General features: G+C 35.5%; 1 protein-coding gene across 1 annotated transcript; it reads right to left on the bottom strand.

Moving 5' to 3' along the window:
* Positions 1 to 1,603: 1,603 nt before the first annotated feature.
* Positions 1,604 to 21,838, bottom strand: LOC121417480. The gene is made up of 4 exons (XM_041611201.1): positions 21,551 to 21,838; positions 4,542 to 4,688; positions 2,798 to 3,847; positions 1,604 to 1,994 (listed from the first exon to the last, which is right to left on the bottom strand). The coding sequence occupies exons 1-4, from the start codon at positions 21,753 to 21,755 to the stop codon at positions 1,864 to 1,866; spliced, it is 1,533 nt and encodes a 510-aa protein (XP_041467135.1). The 5' UTR covers positions 21,756 to 21,838; the 3' UTR covers positions 1,604 to 1,863.
* Positions 21,839 to 22,592: the final 754 nt, after the last annotated feature.

Below are 22,592 nucleotides of genomic sequence, written 5' to 3'. Positions count from 1 at the left end.
AATAGTTTTCTGTTAAATTGAAATTAAGTAAAAAACAAGATATGTAGTCCCATGTATAGAATTTCTTGTATGTTTCAGATTCTCCTATAAGGAGATGCATAAGAAAAAAAATGTGGCTAATTATGCTCCCCTTTTGTATTTATGAAATTCCATATGAGTTTTGATAGAAAATTTTGATTCAAATTTGAAATAGAGCAAATAGAATCTTTTAGAATTGTCCACTTTTGCTTGGAGCTGCCCTTTCTCATAAATATTGCAGTGAGACTAAAAACATGGTTTTCCTCGGAATGGTCCAAAGTGGACCCAACCCCTTTTGCAACTAAACTCTTCATAAATGAGACATCTTTGAATGAATTCTATTTGAAGAAAGGGTCGGCAACGTACACTCCAAAGTGATTAATTTAAGGGGGAATCCAAACCCAAATGAAATCTTGCTTTTGGAGGAAAAAGGAAAATCAGACAAGTTGTTAGGTGAAAGTTTGAACAATATCAGAAAGACAGTAAGAAAGTTATGATTTTTTTTTAAAATTGTAAATATTGGTTATCACTATACCCATGGAGACTTCGAATTGGCCGCATATGTGATATCATAAGGCTAACACTAAGACTAAAATGTCATTTTTCATAAAATTTTACCTCAAATTATTATTTTTTTCTTTTACGAAGAGATAAAGAAATATACTACTTGAGTTATATTTACATTATCGCCCCAGAGAAATGGGTAATTAGGAGAAACCCACAAATCGCCTATGGGAAAGTTATCCTTGCCCCTTGTCATAATTTACTTACCCAGTAGCAAGTTTCAAATCTGCATAGTCATGGGAATCTCAATTTTAAAGCAGCCATAACTTTCTTATTACTTGTTTGATTTTTTTTTCAAACTTCACCATTCCGTTTTATGTATATTTCTCCTTTCCCACAAAACACTTTATGACCATGGCTGGATTCCCCGTTAATATCATTATCTAGCACCCCCCCTTCACTTCCCATTCGCTTTCATCACATGAACATTATCGTGTATCTTTACCCATCTCCCAATTAAAAGGTTTATTATGAATAATATTGTAGTACACCTAACAACAAACTTGTCTAATTGTACCCTGCACAAGCAGTCATTTACTTCCTTAATACACAACCATTACCAATATACCATTTACATTACCACCACCTCCGCCTTTACAAATAACCTTTAATAATCTCTCCGTGGCACAATCAATTTTAATCTGAAAGAGAATAAGATATTATCTTATTTTAGTTTAATATTTGCTTCCAGCAATAACTGTAGACACTGCGACACATTGAGTGAGCGAGAAAAAAGTAAGTAGTTTTCTACTGATACAACACCTGGATACAGTACATTTTTGTTACTTTTTAAGTAGATCACCATGAATGATAAGTAACTCCGAATAAAAACATAAAGATAATGGATTGAAAAAAGCATAATATCACAAGCAGTTCAATTTGTAATCAAATTTAAGTCGCCAACTACCCCCTTGGTTTTGCCTCCTCTTCCCTAGGAATGAAGATGATCCCACCAATATCGAGCAACAGAAAGGCAAGGGCCAGGAACATCAAAATTTGTAATCAAATTTAAGTTGCCAACTACCCTCCGGCTTTTTGCCTCCTCTTACCAAGGATTTTAGACAATTCCGTCTACGTGGAGCAACAGAAAGGCAATGGCCAGGAACATCAATTTGAAATAAAAATGAGGTCGTCAACCATCCCCTGACTGTTTGCCTTCTCTTCCGTAGGACTTGAAACGATTCCACCTATGTCGAGCAAGAAGAAAGGCAATGGCCAGGATCATCGTTTTAAACAAAATTAAGGTCGTCAACTCCCCTCTGGCTTTTTGTTTCCACTTCTCTAGGATTTTAGACGATTCCACCTATGTCGAGCGACAAGGAAGGCGATGGTAAGAAACACTACTAGACAGTTAATAACTCCAAGAGTAAGAAAGACTGACGTGTAGGATCCCGTCTTATCTTTGATCGCACCTGCATAAGATGACAAAAGAAAGAAACACATCCATACATCCAGCTAGTGTATAGGTAAGTTAGAAAAAAGTAAGATTCAATTTTTCAATCGTTTCTATTCACTATTTGTTCATTAATCAATTGATTCATTCTATTGTTCATTCATTTATTCAATATTCAGTTTCAGTCTATGTTTTCTTCCGTAGGAACTGGGCAGGACAGCTTTTTTGCTGGTAAACGCCAAGCTGGTATATAACCAATTACCTATGAAACATTTTTCATCTAGGTTAATAAGTCCTTGTGGCTGACCCTTGAGACGACAGATATATGTTTTACTCTTAGGCAGAAGATTTCGAACTCATAACCTTGCGACTATGAGTCCAGTGCTCTAACCACTGGACCATCCGACCTGACATCTTTCCATTTGTTCACAGTTTTGATTCGTGGAGTACATATGCACGAGATAAGTAAAGGATCAGTATTGTTTTTCAATTTCTGGTGCAGATGCAGCAACATAAAAACATACAAAAGTTTGATATTAAACAAATATGAATTAATAGAACATTTGAATTATCATTGGAAATAAAATAAAAAAAAATATACAAATAGTTTGAGTCATGTGTCTAATAAAGTATTATTAGTATCATCATGGTTATATATAAATATGTTTTCCTTTAAATTTTGGTGGTAGGTTAGCCATCGAACTCACCCCACTTAAAACACACCAGATTAACAATATTATTAAGAAAACTTTTAGAAACAAGTTGATAATGTTACCGAAATAGTTATTTCTCTGATTTGTTCGTGCCCCATACATGTCTCACCTGACATTAGACTCCCGAGGTTGCCACCAAGGCCTGCAACAAAACCAAAGATTCCAGAGCCAACCGTAAAGTTCTCATTTGAGACGGAACCCTTGAGGAGTGCAGCGTAAGAAATCACAAAGTTGAAGATACACACTCCCTGAAGGAAGGCAGCGACGCACATGACAGGGAATGACGTCAACAGTGGATCGAGTAAGAAAACAGTTGATGATATCACGCCAAAGATCAGGAAAACTAAAATGAAGTCAATTTTGAAAAAGAGAGCTATGATGGAGATTATCCGTCCGATGAGCCCTCCCGCGCCGGCTAGAGATGATAGTAAGACGGCTTTTGAGACAGGTATTCCATGCCATACCGCCCGAGGAACAAGGAATAGAAACCATGAATTTACAATAACTGCTGAGAGTAGAAGGCACGGTAATGACAGTAATAAGAGAGGTTCTTGTAGGATGATGCATCCTTGAAGCGAATGCCGCAATCGAACCAACAAACTCTGCTTTCCTTGATTTTGCGGTTTGTCTGTTTGTTTTAGAATGTTGCATGGTTGTTCATCGTCGATTTCAGTCACTTCATGATCGCAGTCATCACCGTCGATTAAAGGCTTTTGGCAACCGTCAACTGTCTTTGCCATCTTCACGGTTGTCTGTCGGCCCTGTTCCTCGGCTCTTGTGGGCTGTCTGGGAGAAACAGTGGTTCTCTCCGCACTCTTTGTTAAAGTCTGACATCTCTCGACTGTTCTTGCGGACTCTCTGAGATAATCACTGCTCTTCTTCGCAGTGCTTTCGGATGTCTCTGAACCCTTCCCAACTGCTCTTTCAATCTGCTTGAGATAAACACTGGTAGGAATGGCATACATGCTGATACCTCCGAGAATAAGCATTGCACCACTGAATCCATATGCGCGTAGCGCCCTCTCGACGAAGAACGGTACGACCAGAGAACCTACCGTGCTTCCGAGAAGGGCGATCGTATTCACAAGAACGAAATTCTCCGGGAAGTGGTCGTTGAGTAAGACATTAACTGGTATATATACCATTGAGAGTCCTATTCCTAAGATTGAGAACAAAAATAATAAGATATATAACACTGTTAGAAAATTAATCTTTGAAATAAAAGCAGTTCCTGCAGCAGAGTCTCTAGAACACCTGTAATCTTACCAGATTGCGTAATCTTACATTATATCATGTAACATTACAGGAAATTGGTATTTGGCGTATGGAACCTTACAAATTTCCTTTGATAAAACACCCTTTTCCCCTTTTAAAAAACACCTGCTCTGTTTAATTGCAGAAAAAAAATCAAAATTTATGAATTTACAGAATGATTCTCTTATTGCTTTGTGCATAATCTTTTTGTATGTAAAATCATGGCTTTTTAAAAGTTTCTTATCAATTTGATAACTTCAAGGAAAAGATCATGGGCATCTTAAATTAGAATTGTAAACATGCTTTGGGACTGTGGTCTCATTCTCTCTATTCTTCTTCAGTATGAATATGTTTATAACTGACATTTGACAAATACTGTAATAGGGGAAAAGCCACAAGATTTCTGTGAGCAAAATATCTGAAATCTTTAGATTGGGAATGAATATGACACGAATCTGGCTGGTTGGAACCAATCAAAAATTAGATTAGGGTTAGATTTGTGGGTGTTTTTGATATCTTGAATCACATTCTCGATGGGACCCTCGTATCAATCTGAAGAAGCTGAAATATCAACAGTGTACTTATGCATCTTCTTTTACCTGTTAGTGAAAGGCAGAATCCCAGAGCAAATACAGAAGTCAGGTAACCAGAAATGATGATTCCTAAAGACGATGTAATAGCTCCCGTAACAGCCATCGCTCGAGGTGAGACAAAAGCACTCTTGAGTACATACGCCATAGGTAGAGCTGCAATACGTGAAATGGGAAATCAGAGCGTCATTTCGATGGGAAACTGCCTTAACACCACACATTCGTGCATCGCGTGCACGCTAAAGCACCCTTGGCAGTAGCAAATGTATAAGGTAAATGCATTTTTGCATCGATATGAAGGTTATTTACATAATAATAACAATAATAATGATAATAATGAAGGTAATAATGATGATGACAATGATAATATTATCAATAACAACAGCAATAATACTATTAATAGTAATAATAATAATGATAATAATAATATGCATTTGCATTGCACCGTCTATCTAGAAACAATATATTCTGAGGCGCATCGGTATCCCGGCCTTATCTCGAGCTGCTTTTCAGGGCTCGTGCATTCAAGGAATTAATCCTGCCGGGTACCGATTCACCTCACCTGGGTCGAGTGCAGCACAGTGCGGATAAATTTCTTGCTGATGGCTAGGTTTCAAACCCACGACCCTCTGTTTGGAAGGCGAGGACCAGAACCACTAGACAACGGCACGCCCCTATATGAGTACAAGTCAGGAATGGATTACCGAGAGGAGAGGTATCATCGTCTCATAAAATTTTATTTTTAACATTTGGTAAATCACCCCCCAAAATTACATTTCACTATTCCATTTCATTATTAAACCATACTAATGCACAAGCTCCTAAATGGTTGTTGTGTGAAGAGAAATAAACTAAAAATGTGTTTCATGGGATAAACAGACAGGGGGAAATTTCTTAACCCAGGTGCTCCTTTTTTTAGTAGAACCATTGGTATATGTATACAATATATGTGGAGCGTTGTGGCCCAGTGGATAAGTCTTCTGACTTTGAAACAGAGGGTCGTTGGTTCGAATCCCAGCCATGGCGTAATTTCCTTCAGCAAGAAATTTATCCACACTGTGCTGGCTGCACTCGACCCAGGTGAGGTGAATGGGTACCCGGCAAGATTACTTCCTTGAATGCATGAGCACTGAGAGGCAGCTCGAGCTAAAGCCGGGGTAATAATAATAATAACAATGCGCCTCGGAATAGAATATTTCTAGATAGATGGCGCTATATAAATGCCTATTATTATTATTATTAATATACAATTCTACCTGCCTTGTCTATAATACTAGGAGGGTCAATCCACAATCAACTTTAAGAATACCTGAATGAAAACAAGATGTCAATGAACTCCCAGTCAGGTTTTAGACCTTTGCATTCTACTACTACTACTACATGTCTAACTCAAATTACAGACTATTTGTTTCATAAAATGTATCATGGGCGAATATTTGAAGATATTTTCCTGGATTCACGTAAAGCGTTTGATGTTGTACCAACCAATTTAATTCTTGGAAAACTTGGAAAGTATTATGTAGTTTAAGGGTAACGAATACGATTGGATGAAAGCTTATTTAACAGACAGGAGACAGTTTGTTAAAGTATTAAAATTAGATCAGGCGTCCCACATGGATCCATGTTGGGTCCATTGATATTTTGTATTTTATCAATGATAAATGTACCTTGAATTTTAATGTTATTTCCAAAATGTGTTTTTATGCAGATGATACTGCTCTGTTCTGTCATGATGTATTATTTAAGGAGGTTGAAAAAAATCTGCAAAGTGATTTTGATTTTATCTGTAACTGGCTCAACTTTAATGATATGCATTTGTATCCAAAAAAGACAAAAGTCATGGCATTTGGTCATACGAAAAGGTTGAGAAATTATGTTTTAATGATAAAATATATAAATGACGTGGCATGACGTGGGGAGAACATGGATCTTGTATTATTGTTAAAATATCTCGTAGGATAGGTTGTATAGAGAGAATCAAAGAATCCTTCCGCATAGGATTCATAAGAATTTATATTTTACCATGATTTTACCTTACATTGATTATTGTTGTACATCTTGACGAAGCTTTCCAAAATCGAGGGCCCTAGAAACGATATTTTGGACTGGGGGTGCTGAAGTAGGACCAAATTCAGTGGGGGATCAAGCTTTCACTAATAAGGGGGAGGGGGGGGGGGTTGTTGCGAAAAAAAAATCCACCCATATTTTCCCACTCAAAGATAATTTTTGTTTTTCAATCGCATCATTTTTCACATGAATATTCATCATTTTATTTGTTACTGTTGATCTAGTCCCAATTAACGTACACTTGGTTTTCTATACATTTATGGTTAATATATTATTGTCATCCATTGAAGTAATTTGTTTATTGGGAATTGAAGGTCGTTTTTAAGTACTGAAACATCTCTATTTTCGACAAAATAAAGCAGTGTCTTTGGCATATACACACAATTTAGAATTATTACCAAAATTTATGTTGCAAGCATCATTTATTGAGTATAATAAAGGAGAAATCATGCTACCCTGGGGCACACCTTTAAATAAAGGCCTAAAATCTGAAAAGAAAAATTAATACACTGTTCACATCCAGCCAAGTAATTTTAAAACCAAATTGCCTCTGTATCTTAAAAGCCGTATAGTTCGATAACTTAGATAATAAAAGTTTATGTGAAACTGAGTCAAATGCATTTTTTAAATCAATAAGAACAACCCCAGTCACCAGACCATCTTCAATATTGCGTAATGAATATTCATTAACATCAAGCAAAACAGTGAACTGGACGGAATCCCGACTGCAAGGGGCTGAGTAGAAAGTTTTCTGTGAAATAGTCGTAAAGTTGAGAGTGTATTGCCTTTTCAAGGATTTTCATTATATGAGGGAGAACGGAAATCGGTCTGTAGTTAACGAACTCATGTTTACTGCCGCTCTTAACTCTTTGCACGCTGAATAATTTTTTGGGATAATATTGAAAATTATTTTAATGTTATTTTCTTTATCAAAGATTTCCATACTGCACCATTTATACATATGATTGTTTTGTAGATGTTAACTAAGAACAATTAACTTCTCTAATTTGAAGGTAGGGAGAAAACTAGTTATTACAATTGGTGACTGTAATTGTACAAATATGCAAAGTTGCAACATCAGCGAGCAAAGGGTTAAAACAGGGGTTACACGTGCCCTTTTCCAATCTTTCAGAATACAACCTGTACATAAAAGACGTGTTGAAAATGTGAGCGATTACGTCACAAATAAGATGAGCACTCTCTTACAAAAGAAGTGGGTGCAACGAATCTAAACCTGGTGCTTTCTTTGTGTCTAACTTATTTAGCTCCTTAAATACGGAGTCAACCGTGATGGGCTCGAACTTGAAAGATTCGGAGGTGAACTGATCAGCATCTGCATGTGTCTATATTCTGATTATTACAACAATCTGGTGTGAAGTGATTATTGAATAAATTTGCAGCTTTTTTAGAGGATCGCTTTCTAGTTTGTCATTAATAACATCACGCATCCCATGGTAACAGGTTTGTATTTTTTTCCTTTTAAAAAAGATTATTCTTATCGATGACATCATGTTTACCATCGATAAGGGTTATTGTTTCCATATTAAAAAGATTACCCTTATCGATGACATCACGTTTACCATCGAATCTTTCTTTCAAATAAACTCGTTCTCAAGAAAGACACACATATTCATCAGTAATTATTGGAGAACGTTTGTGTCGCTGCCTGACGGATATGAGTTGTGCATGTTTATCACATCAACAAATGAACATATTTTTTATGCATTCCATTTTCCATCGATATCGCCATTTTCGAAGACATAATGCCAGTCTATTAGTGCACCTTCCTCCCTAAAAACATCACGATTAAAATTTCTGAAAGATCGAAAACGTTTAATCTTTGGAGTAATGGGTACCTTTGTCGCCTTGGTATCAACACAGATAAGAGAATGATCACTTAGTCCAATCGATACTACTTCGCAATGAAAACTGTTCTTCTCAATTGGAACTAAAATCAAATCAATGCAAGTACTGCTATTATTTGTTACTCTAGGGATTCATTCACAATTTGTTTTAATTGCAAATACGTACAAACTTTTTTTTCAGTTTTGCTGACAATGAGTTCTCGGTGAGCATATTACAATTAAAGTCTCCAAGGATAAAAACATTCGATGTATGTTGTCGAGTTTAAAAAAATTGAATTTCTGATTAATCGAAGAAATCATTTACAGAGTTTGGAGGAGGGTAAACAATAGCGATCAAATAAGGTTGTGAACGTTTACACTTTACTTCGACCCATAGTAATTTGAAGTGATATAACAAGCCACACCACCACCAGTTGAACTTCTATCTTTTCTTTCAAAATCAAGAATATAATGATCTAACCCAGTTTGCGTCAGGCCCTAACTTCAAAAGGGTCGACAAAAATGAATACTTTCACGTGATCAAATTTTCCCCTTAATACTGCAAATGTTTAGGTGAGGGAACGTGATACCTTTCCTGTTAAAATTTATTTTAGCAAGCTGATATTTTTATTATTTCTATTTTGATCTAGGTCATGGACATTCTATGGACATTATGTCAGCAAATAAAATGATGATAGGCTTTCTCCTATTCCTCTTCCTAAGCGCGAGATAATTCATTCTTAAAAAAGGGACAATTATAAGGAACTCAGGAAAATTTTATTTTTTTAATTATTAATCTAATAAGCCTATTTACAGCTCTAAATTTTTTGACATTTATTCCTGAAAAATTGACATTTTAAACATTTTTGTAATTATGAATAGGATGCATGGGTTGATATTTTTTAACAAATTAATGAGAGCGGAAATCGCAATTTCTTAAAAAGGGAAATTTATCAATTTGTTTATAGAATTGTTAATAATCATAGAGGAAATTATTGAGGTATACATTATTCGCAAGTCAAAATGCGAGCGCGCAGCGCTGGCCGACAGATTTTGACCATCAAACCTCTAAAGGGACATTATGAGAACTTTATGGAATACACGCAGAAAACGGAAGGAGAAAAAATCACTTTTGAGGCACATTTTGAGGCCTAAGATTACGAAAATGTTTCATGCAAAATAAAAGACAAATATGAAAATAATCTTTTTTCTATCTTATTGTGCAATGATATTCTCCAAAATCCCTTCTCTCATTTTATCTATATGTTTTTATACACATCTGCGTGCCGATGTGCGAATGTTTACTTACTCAACGCTAGTGGGCGTCCTTCCCAATGAACATTTATCGAGACTTTAAAAAAAAATCACCGACGTATCCGATTTCCCCTTGTAATATCGTTGATATAACATATAGAAAAAATTGTCCCTCCTCCAAACTTTCAATAGTTTTAATTGTCATTTTATAATAAAAGTATAGGTCGCATTTTTAAAATGGCAAAGAATGAAGAGGTTCGAGGTTCTAACCCTAGAAGTCTTTCGGGGATGGGGCTAAGTTAGAGGTCGGTCCAGATGTAGATCCTTTTTATGTGATTGATATGATCTCCAGTCAGATTGTAGCCTGTGAAAACCTGATAAACCATACATTCACAAATGTAGACAGACGCCTTGCCAAAGGAAGCGAGTACTGCTTTGAATCTTGTGGTTCAAAGTCCGGAGACTTATTCACCTCTAAAAATACCTCTAGATAACTTACCTCCAAAAGCCATCATGGAAACCGGCATGCTACACGCTAAGCCCAGTGACACGAGTGACGATGAATCAGTTGAGAACACATTTAACATCGTCGGGATCAACACTCCGAAGGACTTCATTGTGGCTACCTCAACGAACTGGACGACGAATTTACTCAAAACGATCAGGTACTTCCATTTATCTTGTGACTCACGATTAAACCCCATCTCAAACAACAATCACTTGTTCCAAGGAACCTTGGCACGTTTGCTCTTGACAAATAGAAAACGATTCTTGAATTACAGAGGAATTATATATTTATATGTATGTGTAGGATCTTATTCGAAACCGGATAACTCTTTTGTTAAAGTCCATGTACAGATGTAAATTGTATACTTAAGCATTCTGTAGTCATGGTAAATGTAGGTTGCCGGGCATTTCCATAGGCATGTTACCCATAGTAACAAGACTGTAGGCATGACAGGTTGCCCGGTATTTCAGCAGGCCGGGATGTCATTATATTAAAGAAAACTATAGATTAACAGGTGTGTAGGATTACGGACTATTTGTGTTACATATTTCTGTTTGATGTGCTGGCAAGAAAAGCCAATCCAGATCACTCTGACTTTTGATTTTGGAGAAGAAGGTCTCTGATTCGTAGTAGACTTGTAAAAAGGTTGAACGCTGCATTTTTAGTACAAAGGTCCCACTTGACACAAATGTTCCTTGAGTCAAAAGACAAATAAAAAAAAAAAACTTCCAAAGAGACACGCGCTGTATCTATGGAAATAAGCAAGTAATTTGCATAAATTTGCATATATTTGCATATTATGTCAACAAGGTAAAAACAAGTATTTCAGAATATATATTTTACCAAAACTGCCCTAAAATTGGAAATAAAGCCTTGGGTACAAAAGGGAAGAAAATTGTCATAAAATGACCGGGATATCCTTGTTTATTATTACCTAATTTACATAAATTATGCAAATTGTAACTCAAAACATTTTCCATGATTCCTGAACTGTTTAAAAAAAACATCAACTAATACACAATGTCAACATTCTACATGAAAGAGAATATATCGATATGCTTTCATGCCTAATTTGCTTAGAAAGAGGGCAAATATGTTAAAATGTATGACGTGATATTGCGCTAAAACGAGACCAAAACAACCTCTATGTCACAGTCACACTCATGAATCAGACAATAAAGCGATCAATGGTATGTCATTCGAGATAACACAATCCCAACACAATAGCTTCCATAGCTTCTCGCATCGCTTTTGTTGGTGTGTCTGCCACACCGTAATCTATGGTAAATACGGGCAAAATGCATTTCGGTATTGGTAAAACACTATTAATTTTTTTTATTTGTTTCTAATTTGTTTCTCTTCGAAAATTTACAGGAGACATTGCTTTGCAGGTTACTGCATTAATAAAGCTCTGGCACATGAACCATGACGAATGTATCCTCCCTCAATCCCTATTTTTTTATTTATTAAAATATGTCTCGTTTGGAGACCCCGAAGTGGCAAACTGCATTCCCCAATTTACATTTACTTGAAACGTTGACCTGAAAATGACCTTTGATCTTCCCTTGTGACTGTAACATAACATTTACATAACCTAATATAGTCAGGTCCAGATTTGAGAAAAGTAGACTGCCTTAGGCAAATCGTGTTAATGCTGACTTTAGAAGTGTTTTAACATAATTTGAGGGCGCTGAATCCAAATTTGCTGTTTGCCAACCTTGATTTTGATGTTAAAATCCTCAAATTGGCAAAAACAATATGGCCGCCATTCTACACCCATTTTTACTCTATTCTGACACCCAAAACGTGGAACAAAAATGTTTGTCAACGATTTTTGGTATTATTTGATCTCAGGAATAACATACTAAAAATTCCCCAAAATCCGGATCCTGGAAAGTGGTTATTTTTAAGATGGCGTATAAGATGGCCGCCATCAGCTGAAAATTAAAATAACCGGCACTTTCTCTACCCTAGACACGTTTTCGGTGCAAACATGCATTCAATGGTGTAGGAGGCAAAAGGAAAGAGTAAACATAAGCACCCAAGGGTACCTGAAAATCAAAGATTGCGTAAAAATGGTTGCCATATCCTAAAAATTCACAATTCATCTATTACCTATTTTAGGGTCTTTTATTTGGGTTTTATTCATTGGTGATATGCAAGGGTCAAGAAGTAAACTGGGACAAGTTACAAGGACAGTCAGCGATCCACTATGTCCAAAAATCCAAGATGGCTTTCAAAATAGGAGTTTGAAATAGGTGTTTTTATCTAAAACCCTAAAATCCGAAATAGTTTGTTTAATATCTGCTTTGGGGATATGATGTTGGTGTCTAACCCGTTGTTTAATGGGTAAAAAAATACGTTGGAACAAGTAACAAAGATGATATGGTAATTTATGTCCAAAAATCCAAGATGGTGTGCAAAAATGAAAAATAAATGTCTGTCATTAACTACAAACCGACATAGTTTGTTTGATAACCGCGTGGAGAATATGATTTTTTAGTATAACACATGATTTAAAGGGTTAAGTATTAGATTGGGACAAGTTACAAGGACAGTTACTGGTTCCATTATGTCCAAAAATCCATAATGGCTTCCAAAAATTGAGTCTATATAAGCCTTTCTTACCGAAAAAAACTGATATAGTTTGTTTAATATCAGCCTGGGGTATATGATTTTGGTGTTCAACCCATGGTTTAAAGGGTCATGTAATAAATTACGACAAGTTACATGGACAGTCAGAGGTCCAGCATGTCCAGGAATTCAAAAAGGCTTCCGAGATTGGAGTCTAAAATGGCTATTGTTACCTAAAAAGCTGACATAGTTTGTTTAATGTCCGCCTGGGGTGTATGATTATGTTTTCTAAACCTTGATTTAAATGGTCAAGTAATACATTAGGATAAGTTACAAGGGCAATCAATGGTCCCGTATGTCTAAAAATCCAAGATGGCTTCCAATTAAGGAGTCTAAAATGGCTGCTGATACTTAAAAATTGGCATAATCTATTTAGAATCCATCCGGGAGATATGATTTTGTTGTCTACACTATGGTTTCAAGGTTTAAATATTACTTTTTTATTATTTACAATGGTATGAAGCTGCCCAATTTACCTATCATTTAAAGATCGCTTTCAAAATGAGTCTAAAAAGACCTCCATCACCTAAACATAGTCAAAATTTATTTGAACAAAATCTACACTTTGTGGTTTGAAGGCTGCAATAATAAATCGGGACAAATAAAAAGGATGGTCAGTCGTAAAAAGTCCAAAATGACTGATGTCCCGTAATCTTGAAACCATAGGATAGTCCTAAGCACATAAATGACATGTCTTGAAATTATCAGTGAATTATGGAACTTTTTAGGTGAAAGTGTACGTTACTTTTTAGAATTTGTTTTTCGGATATTTACTTATTGTTGCATTACCATCTAATAAAGTCACAAATTCTTGTAAAACGTATTTTCACGATTCTTAAACAGACACACCAAAATAGTGGCACTAGATGAGATATGAAGTATTGTCGTTTTTGTATCAATGGTGGCCAATTGGAATGTAATTTTTGGAGCGTTCTTCAATTTTCTACAAAATGAACAGTGGTGTATCCATGTAATTCGTCTTCATTTGAACCTTGAAATCGTAAGAAAGACACAAAAATGTTTCTAGGTAGATAGTGTATGCACTTTGCATCCAGATTTTTTAAAATAACTATTTTTAGGTCATCATTTTTTTGCAAAACTGCACAGCTGATAAACCTTGAAATTTTTCCAATATAATTTGTTCCCTTTGGAAGCATGATTTTTTCATATGATTTATTTTATTCTCGGTAGACCCCAAAGGTATTTCTACAAGGTGTATATATAATGAATTTGGACAATTTCAAAGTTACAACGTCCTGACGTCCATTATTGACGTCATTTTCTCTGACTCTGGATTCTCTGACACACTCACTGACTATCTTGTAAACCTGTCCTGATTCATTATTTGCCTTGAAAGCCTTTTGATGAATTTGATTTCGATCTTGAGGATTTACTTTATTTTTGGAGTTGATGGTACAACGTTGTCGACGCCATGCTTTATTTCCATGTAAACTTGACGACCTTCTGTAACTATAAAACCTGTCTCAATATATTTTGTTTAATCCTAACATGCCTAAGTTTCATGAAATAGACAACTATACCCTAAAAGTTATGACATTTCAAATTCTTAACCTCAGTTAAGATTTGATGTTGATTTCGCCGCTGCCAGGGTCATCGCCGCCATTGGAAAAGCGACGTCCATGTCTTGCTTCTGCTATGCAGGCAAGGCAAAATGGCGGACACGTTAAAGATATCACAATGTAAATATGCCATCATCGCCCTCAAATTATAAAACATTTGGCCAAATTATTTAATATCAATCAGCAGCTGTGAACCATGGCAGCCATCTTGGAATTAAAGATGGCTGACGAATCAATCGGACACATTATGTTTGCAACCCTAGGTATAAAAAATAACGCGTAGATCCCAATTTCTGAAATATAATCACCCATAAAGATCGTTTAATATGGGAAACTGCATTAAATATGCCGCCATTTTGTTTTTTGCCAATTTGAGGGTGAAAACGTTGGAATCAAGTTTGGCAAACAGCATTTTTGGATTCAGCACCCCTGAATTACCGTAAAACAATTGATAAATCAGCATTAACACAAAATTCCTAAAGCACTTTTTCTAAGCACATTTTTTAAAATCTGGACCTGACTATAAGTATTTACTTATTTGCATAGACACACCGTGTCTTTTTGGATGAATATTTTTCTTTTGACTCAAGGAACATTTTTGCCAAGTGGGACATTTGTACTCAAAAACGCAGCGATCACCCCTTTTTTGCAGTTAACAAATCTACTGTTGGGGTGTTTCCTAACTAAGCAAAGGTTCCTCTCTTCTTAATGCCAAATTGTAAATAACGTTTGATTGATATATTTTAATGTTCAGATTATTCTTATGTTTAATATGGCATGTCTGTTTCCAGAAAGATAAACATATGTTCTGCTCATTTTGTCACCAAATGACATATACATCTTATTTTACTCCATTCTCCAATTTAAGTGAATATAATTATCTTTACTAAAGTGAACAAAGTTGTATTTTGCTATTTAAAGTTATACAATTCTGAGTAATTTCTAAAAAGCCTTGGTTTGGGATATTATGAATATTTCACGTGATACCTCAGGTGAAAAAAGGAGTTTGCACGTTTTTTAGAGTCGATATTTATATTTGATCTGATTCAGAGATAGATAATTTTTTTATATTATGTTTCTTAAATGTTATGTATTTTCTTGACTATCATGAATTTCATGCTAAAAGAGGCTTGTTATGTATTCACTTTGATAATGAATATGAAAGCTAATTTTGATGAGCTGATATCTTTGTAAATGGAACATTGTTAGGGCCTTTGCTGTTAAGTTTTTGGTCTATTTCTATTTTAGACGGCTGTCAACCTAGGGTTAGCCCAGAATCAAAGGGTCAGCCCAGGGTCAATGTAGAGTCAACATAGGTCAGGGTAGCACCTACCCTCTATGTCAAGGTCATGAGTCTCAAGGTCATTCAAGGGGGAATGACTCACTTCAGTCAGCCGAAGCTACTGTTCGTCAGACTCGACCGACCGTAATTCGTCCTAGTAAGACCTTCAACTCAAATCTGATTCTTCGTTCTTTAACATGTTTAAGGACACGTGTCTTCGCTGATGACGTAAGTCGAGTCTTCATCGTTCCATAATCGTTCCTCGTCTTCGTCGATCATCGGCGTACTTCGTCCATCTTCGTAGTCGTCGTGGATCGTCGTTCTCTTCTGTCTTCGCACTCCACAATACCCGATTGAGGAATGATCAACCAATTTATGAATTTTCCAAGACTTTCGAAAACATAATTCTAAACGCCTATATTTTCAGATCGATCTCCTCCCATACATAAACTTGGACAGTCAATGTATTTATACACCTTCTCTTATGCATACATATTCCATTTTATGATATCTGCATGCAAAGATTTCTTGAATATCCATTTGACAATATTCTTATTTATCAACGAATCGATGATAATGATTAGTTTATTTTGTGACATTAAACTGATCACTTCATTTATATCATCAATATCCTTTGTTCTTTTCTTCAAAGTGGTTAAGTAGCCTGTAGACTAATGAGTTAATAAGAGCAGTTTCGCTCGTGACAATATGTGTGTATATGTGTGTGTATATATATATATGTATATATATATATATATATATATATATATATATATATATATATATATATATATATATACATATATATATATATATATATATATATATATATGTATGTATACATATATACATACATATCTACCCTTATTTAAGTATTTGGTACACAATCAATGTCTCGGCTTTGAAATATGACCCTGAGCTTCCCGCTTAGGAGTTAACCATTGATACACGTATATTAACAAAAGGCTTCTATATATTATCATTCTTTTGATGAACTGAATATCTATATTGTTTTTCTTAGAAAAGTTATTCACCGACCCTGTTACGCTTTGATGATTCTCGCATCCAGAATATAGGCCATTTATGCCACTGAAGGCCACAACTTAACAGCACTGTGTTGGTAAAAGGGGGGCAAGTTCACGATGATCAAAACAAGTTGGGGCTGGTATTATGATAATTGAACCTAGATCAAATCATGAATGAATTATGAAATTAGTATGAACTAAAATCCTAAATAAAACTTTTGAGGAAACCAAGGTGTCATAATTCTTCCGTAATCATTTCAAAGATAATTTTCCAAGTAATTGATTTGACATTCATTATATTTTCGTATTTTTGTATTATTCCCATTTTAGGGTAAAAATATTTATGACAACTTTCTGCCGCAGGATTGACTGAGTTTTATTTGAAGGGTCGGCAATTGACACTCCAAAGTGAGTAATGTAACATTATCTACACAAGGCATTTAAGCAGATGAATAAATGTCATTTTTGCTCACTTCTTTCAATCCAAGACCAACAGGGTAAACATTTGCCATAGTGTCCTCTCAAGGCTTTGCCCATAGGAATGCTGTAGGCTACGCAAACAGAGGGCAACATTGGGCATATTCCAGACAGTGCGCTTGCGCAGTAGGAGCCTATTTTAACCGCTAATATCAGAGTTTGCGAAATCTGCTTGGAACCAGTTTGGGAACCAACGCATTGAGGATAATACGCGGCGCGGCCAGTGCATACCCGTAAGCATTCCCAAGCGCAAGATTTTTACGCGTTAAGTGTTTGTGCGCGCCATGCATAATGTGCGACTGCGCGGTAACACTTTTTATTACGAAATCTTTTTATTGACCCAAAATCATACTTTTTTTATTACGTAACTTACGTCGTTAAGGATCTTTTACACAAAGCCCGCTATATACATTAATAACAGCATTTTGCGCACCTAGCAGCAGTTACCCTAGTCCCGTTGAGATCGCGCACGCTTTAATAAAAACAACTGTCTTTTAAACTTGTCACAATTCACGAATCTTCCCCGAAGAAGGAAGATGACTACCGAAAATGTAAAAAGTGAATAAAAGAACTTGTTGGCAATGCAAAATTACATTAGTCGTTAATTTGTTTCGCATTTCTCAAGTCTTATCATTGCCAATACGTGGAAACCATATGTATATACAGTATGTATACTTTTATTTAACATGTTTAGGTATTGGGTCCACAATCAATGTCTCCGCTTTGAAATATGGCCCTGAGCTTCTGAGTTAACCTTTGATATCGCATATATTGACACAATGGTTTATATGTATTATCAATCATTTGACGAAGTGAATCGTTTTTTTTTTTTGAAAGCCTATTCACTGGGTACCCTTTTATGCTTTGATGATTCTCGCATTCACAATAGGCCATGCATGCCACTAAAGGCCACAGCGGGGTGAACAAAACAACCCTACTTTGCCAAAACTGGAGCAATATCCTAATAACCAGAACTATTTTTTTCTTAGGGGTGGCATTCTGATAAATTATTATAGGACAAGTCCACCCCAACAAAAAGTTGCTTTGAATTAAAAAATAAGAATTCAACAAGTATAACACTGGAGATTTCATCAAAATCGAATGTAAAATAAGAAAGTTATGACATTTCAAAGTTTCACTTAATTTCACAAAACGGTTATTTGCGCATCCTGGCAGTATGCAATGAAGAGACTGATGACGTCATCCACTCACTATTTCTTTTGTACGCGTATTTTATTATATGAAATATGAAATATTAAAATTTCTCATTATAAAGTGAAATTCCACCCTGAACACGTGGAATGTGCATTGTTTAATACAACATGGTTTGAAGTGTGTCCTTATAGTCATTTTTTTAAATGAAATTATGTATAATTCAAACAATAAAAAAACAAAAGGATTGTGAGTGATGGACATTATCGACAAACTCATTTGCATGCTACTGAGTTGTGCATAAAACTGTTTTGTGAAATATAAGCAAAACTTTAAAATGCAATAACTTTCTTATTCTAGATCATAATTTCATGAAATTTTCACCGTTATACTAAATTGATTTTTCCCTATTTGAAGAGCTCACTTGCAAAAGAAGTTAGGTACATTTTGTCATCAAATTTGATTTTTTTTTGGCTAAATGTATAGATTTTTAGTAGCTGTATAAGATGATATCAAAGAAAAGTTGAAATTCCCATTAAAAAGGGATATAAAATGGCAAAGAAAATCCCTTTTTTAAGGGGCTAGGTCTATTTCAGTTTAGCTGCAAAAGGGGTAAGGTCCACCTTTTTTTGGAAAATAATATTTACAAAAATATGAAAACAGGTGGGGTTTTTTTATACCCAATTTTATGTTCTCATGGTAGGGTATCACGAAAATTTAGTTTCGCATAAGAATAATGCAATATGGGAGAATAAAAAAATGATTTTCTTGGAGTGGACCTAACCCCTTTTGCAAACAAACTATTCAAAATAGCTCATTTGTCAAAAGGGTTAGATCCATCGTTCATATTTTTTTTTATTTTCTGTCTCAAATCCTTTAAATGTTTAGTCGTTCTGATGAAAACAACGAAAATTTGAAATTCACATGAAAACGTGAATACAAGTGGCAAAGAAAATCACATTTTTAATAAAAATAGATTGGATTCATTTCAGTTTAGTTGCAAAAGGGGTTAGGTCCACAATGATAATTTTCAAAAGAATATACAGAAAAAAATTTAAGACAGGTAGATTTCTTTTATACCCAATTTTATGTTCACATGATAGGGTAGTACATCATAACAATTTAGTTTCTCAGAGAATTGCAGTAAGTGAGAATAAAAAACATGGTTTTTCTCGGAATGGTAAAAACTGGACCTAACCCCTTTTGCAACTAAACTCTTCATTTATTGAAATCAATATCTTTTAAGAGGACTTGACCTTGAAGCGTAGGTTTGGCCTTAGCTAGTCTAAACTATAATTTTAAACCTAACTTTTTAGGTAACCTGGGTGTGATAATTCTTCCGTATCCATGTCAAAGATAATTCAATTCATCATAAAAAATCGTTATATTTTCGTATTTTCCAATGATTCCCATTTCATGACAAGAATATTTAGGAAAAATGAGCATTTATCGAGCGTTTCAAAAAATCAGTGACGTGTCTGATTTCTCCCTTGTAGTATCTTATTTTTAAGCAGATATTTCTGCATTTATTAATAAATGAAAGTTACAAATTTATAACAATGATATAATATCAAACATACATAATGATCAAATTACAAAGGTGACAGTATTAGAGTAATCAAGCAGATATAGTGTGGGCACGTCGTGGTCTAGTGGTTCTTACTCTCGCCTTTGAAACAGAGGGTCGTTGGTACGAATCCCAGCCATTGCGTGTTTTCCTTCAGCAAGAAATTTATCCACATCGTGCTGCACTCAAGCCAGGTGAGGTGGATGGGTACCGGCAGGAGTAATTCCTTGCATGCACAGAGCGCCGGTGATGGTAGCTCGAGCTAAAGCCGGGGTAATAATAGCAGCGCTTTGTATCCTCAGGCAAAAAGCGCTTAATAAATCCAGCAGTCATTGTTATTATTATTATTATTGTTATTCATGAAACAAAAACAAATAAATCTAAATGCAGAGGCCAGCTATCGTAAGCTGAAAGCTTAAAATAATAGCAGCCAGGGGAAAAAGATACGATATATAGACAATATATGAGAACAGATTGTCGCGCTTCAAAATCTCAACGTTAATTTATCATTTCATATTAGTATTGTAGTTCGCATCTTTAAAATGGCACAGAAAGAAGAGGTTCAAGGTTCTTAACCCTAGCCCATAATGGTTAGTCACGTGTATTTGAGTGTCCGAAAAGTCCACACATACAGCCTCAACACAGGGGACAGACGTTTTCACGAACGTCAATATTGCAAAAAGGCGGGTATATCTTTTGAATTACTAATCTCACACCAGATTAATATGATTATGAAAATTGTATTCACTTCGATTAATTTGATGTAAATATCATTACAATTAATTCACTATTTACGTCTCGCCGTTAATTTGAAAGTGTCCATGTTCACAACTCTTGCTATGGCAAACGGTCTGAAACCACCCATATTTTCAAGACACTGGCCCCTTTGTTTTCCAACTGAAATATCCCTAAGTGTAAAAAAGGTCGAGATTGATTGTCATCTCGATGCTAAATAGATTACCTAAATGTCGACGAATAATAACTTGTGACTGGTTTGATGGTTACATCTCATTAATCTTTTATCCAGAATTTTGAGATCGAGCAGGAAGAAGATGGCTTACTTTGTTGTACATGGTCACGTGACAAACGTATGATAGTTTCCGTTCCAAAACCATTTTCATTAGAAAAAAATAATACAGTCCTAACAATATTAATTAACGCATTTAATGTTGAAATTAACAATGTTCTTGTACTGTAAAGCTTTGCCTATGATATTTGTAATATAGCTACAGTTTGAGAAAGCAAACATTTAGTACCATCGAGTCCGGAATTGATTTTGATTCTCAAGGATCTGCGTACGTATATCATAAACTAGCAAGCTAGCATTGTCTGCTACGTAAACTTTACAAGCGAACATAACCGGAACTAATTATGGGTCAAGTCTTTCGGGGATGGGGCGAAGTTAAAGGTCTGTCCATACATTAATCCTTTATATCTGATTGATATGATGTCGGGTCAGATTGTAGCCTGTGAAAACCATATTTACCATACATACACAAATGTAAACAAACGCATTGACAAAGGAAGCGAGTGCTGCTGTTGGATTCGAACCCCGAACCTTGTGTTTCAAAGTCCGGAGACTTATCACTGAATCACAACAACTCTACAATGACCTCTAGATAACTTACCTCCAAACGCCATCATGGAAACCGGCATGCTACAAGCTAGGCCCAGTGACACAAGTGACGAGGCATCAGTTGAGAACACATCTAACATCGTCGGGATCAACACTCCGAACGACTTCATTGTGGCTACCTCAACGAACTGGACGACGAATTTACTCAAAACGATCAGGTACTTCAATTTATATTGTGACTCACGATTATGCCCCATCTTAAACAACAATCACCTTTGCTAAGGAACCTTGGCACGTTTGCTCTTGACAAATATACGATTCTTGAATTGCAGATGAATCATATATATATATATATATAAATAATTTATTGGTTGGAACTTAAGCTGGTCGTACAGACTGTTTCACCCGAAGGATCATCAGCGACTGGTAGTATGAAGAACACAATTTTTTTTTAGACAGAATAAAGTATATACAGAGCATGTGCATTAGGGTATAACATTGGGTTGACAGAGCATGTAAATATGAAAGGGTTACTGAAGGGGTACATGTGCTTTGTTTATTACATTACATTACGTACGCCATGCACAACCATACTCTCCACTCACAAAACGCTGCAACCTCTGCCTATGGGAGAAATTTTTCATCATCACTGCAAAGAAAAACAACAATTTGAACTCTCGAACTGAACTCATATCTACCTGTAGACATAAGAAAAACTCCTCCTTGCTGGATATGGATAGCCCTAACCCCCCCCCCCTCACTTGTAACCATGCAGTAGTGACCCCTAAGTACCCCTTATGTAATAAACAAAGCACATGTACCCCTTCAGTAGCCCCTTTCATATTTACATGCTCTGTCAACCCAATGTTATACCCTAATGCACATGCTCTGTATATACTTTATTCTGTCTCAAAAAATTGTGCTCTTCATACTACCAGTCGCTGATGATTCTTCGGGTGAAACAGTCTGTACGACCAGCTTTATAAGTTAAGCTTCCAACCAATAAATTATTTTTTTTATTATTTATATTATTTATTTATACTCAGCTCCTACACAGTCGAGCACTATTAGATATTGCAGTATATCACTACTCA

Source organism: Lytechinus variegatus, chromosome 6 (assembly GCF_018143015.1).
Source record: "Lytechinus variegatus isolate NC3 chromosome 6, Lvar_3.0, whole genome shotgun sequence".
Classification (NCBI taxonomy): domain Eukaryota; kingdom Metazoa; phylum Echinodermata; class Echinoidea; order Temnopleuroida; family Toxopneustidae; genus Lytechinus; species Lytechinus variegatus.
Note: the sequence above shows the minus strand (reverse complement) of the source record. Positions and strands in the feature narration are given on the sequence as shown.

Coding starts and splice junctions, on each gene's coding strand:
- LOC121417480 (XM_041611201.1), bottom strand. CDS start 21,755: ATGGGGCATAATCGTGAGTCACAATATAAATTGAAGTACCTGATCGTT. Junction 3,848..4,541: donor ATTCTGCCTTTCACTAACAG/GTAAAAGAAGAT, acceptor TCTCAATCTTAG/GAATAGGACTCTCAATGGTA. Junction 1,995..2,797: donor CCTCGGGAGTCTAATGTCAG/GTGAGACATGTA, acceptor CATCTTATGCAG/GTGCGATCAAAGATAAGACG.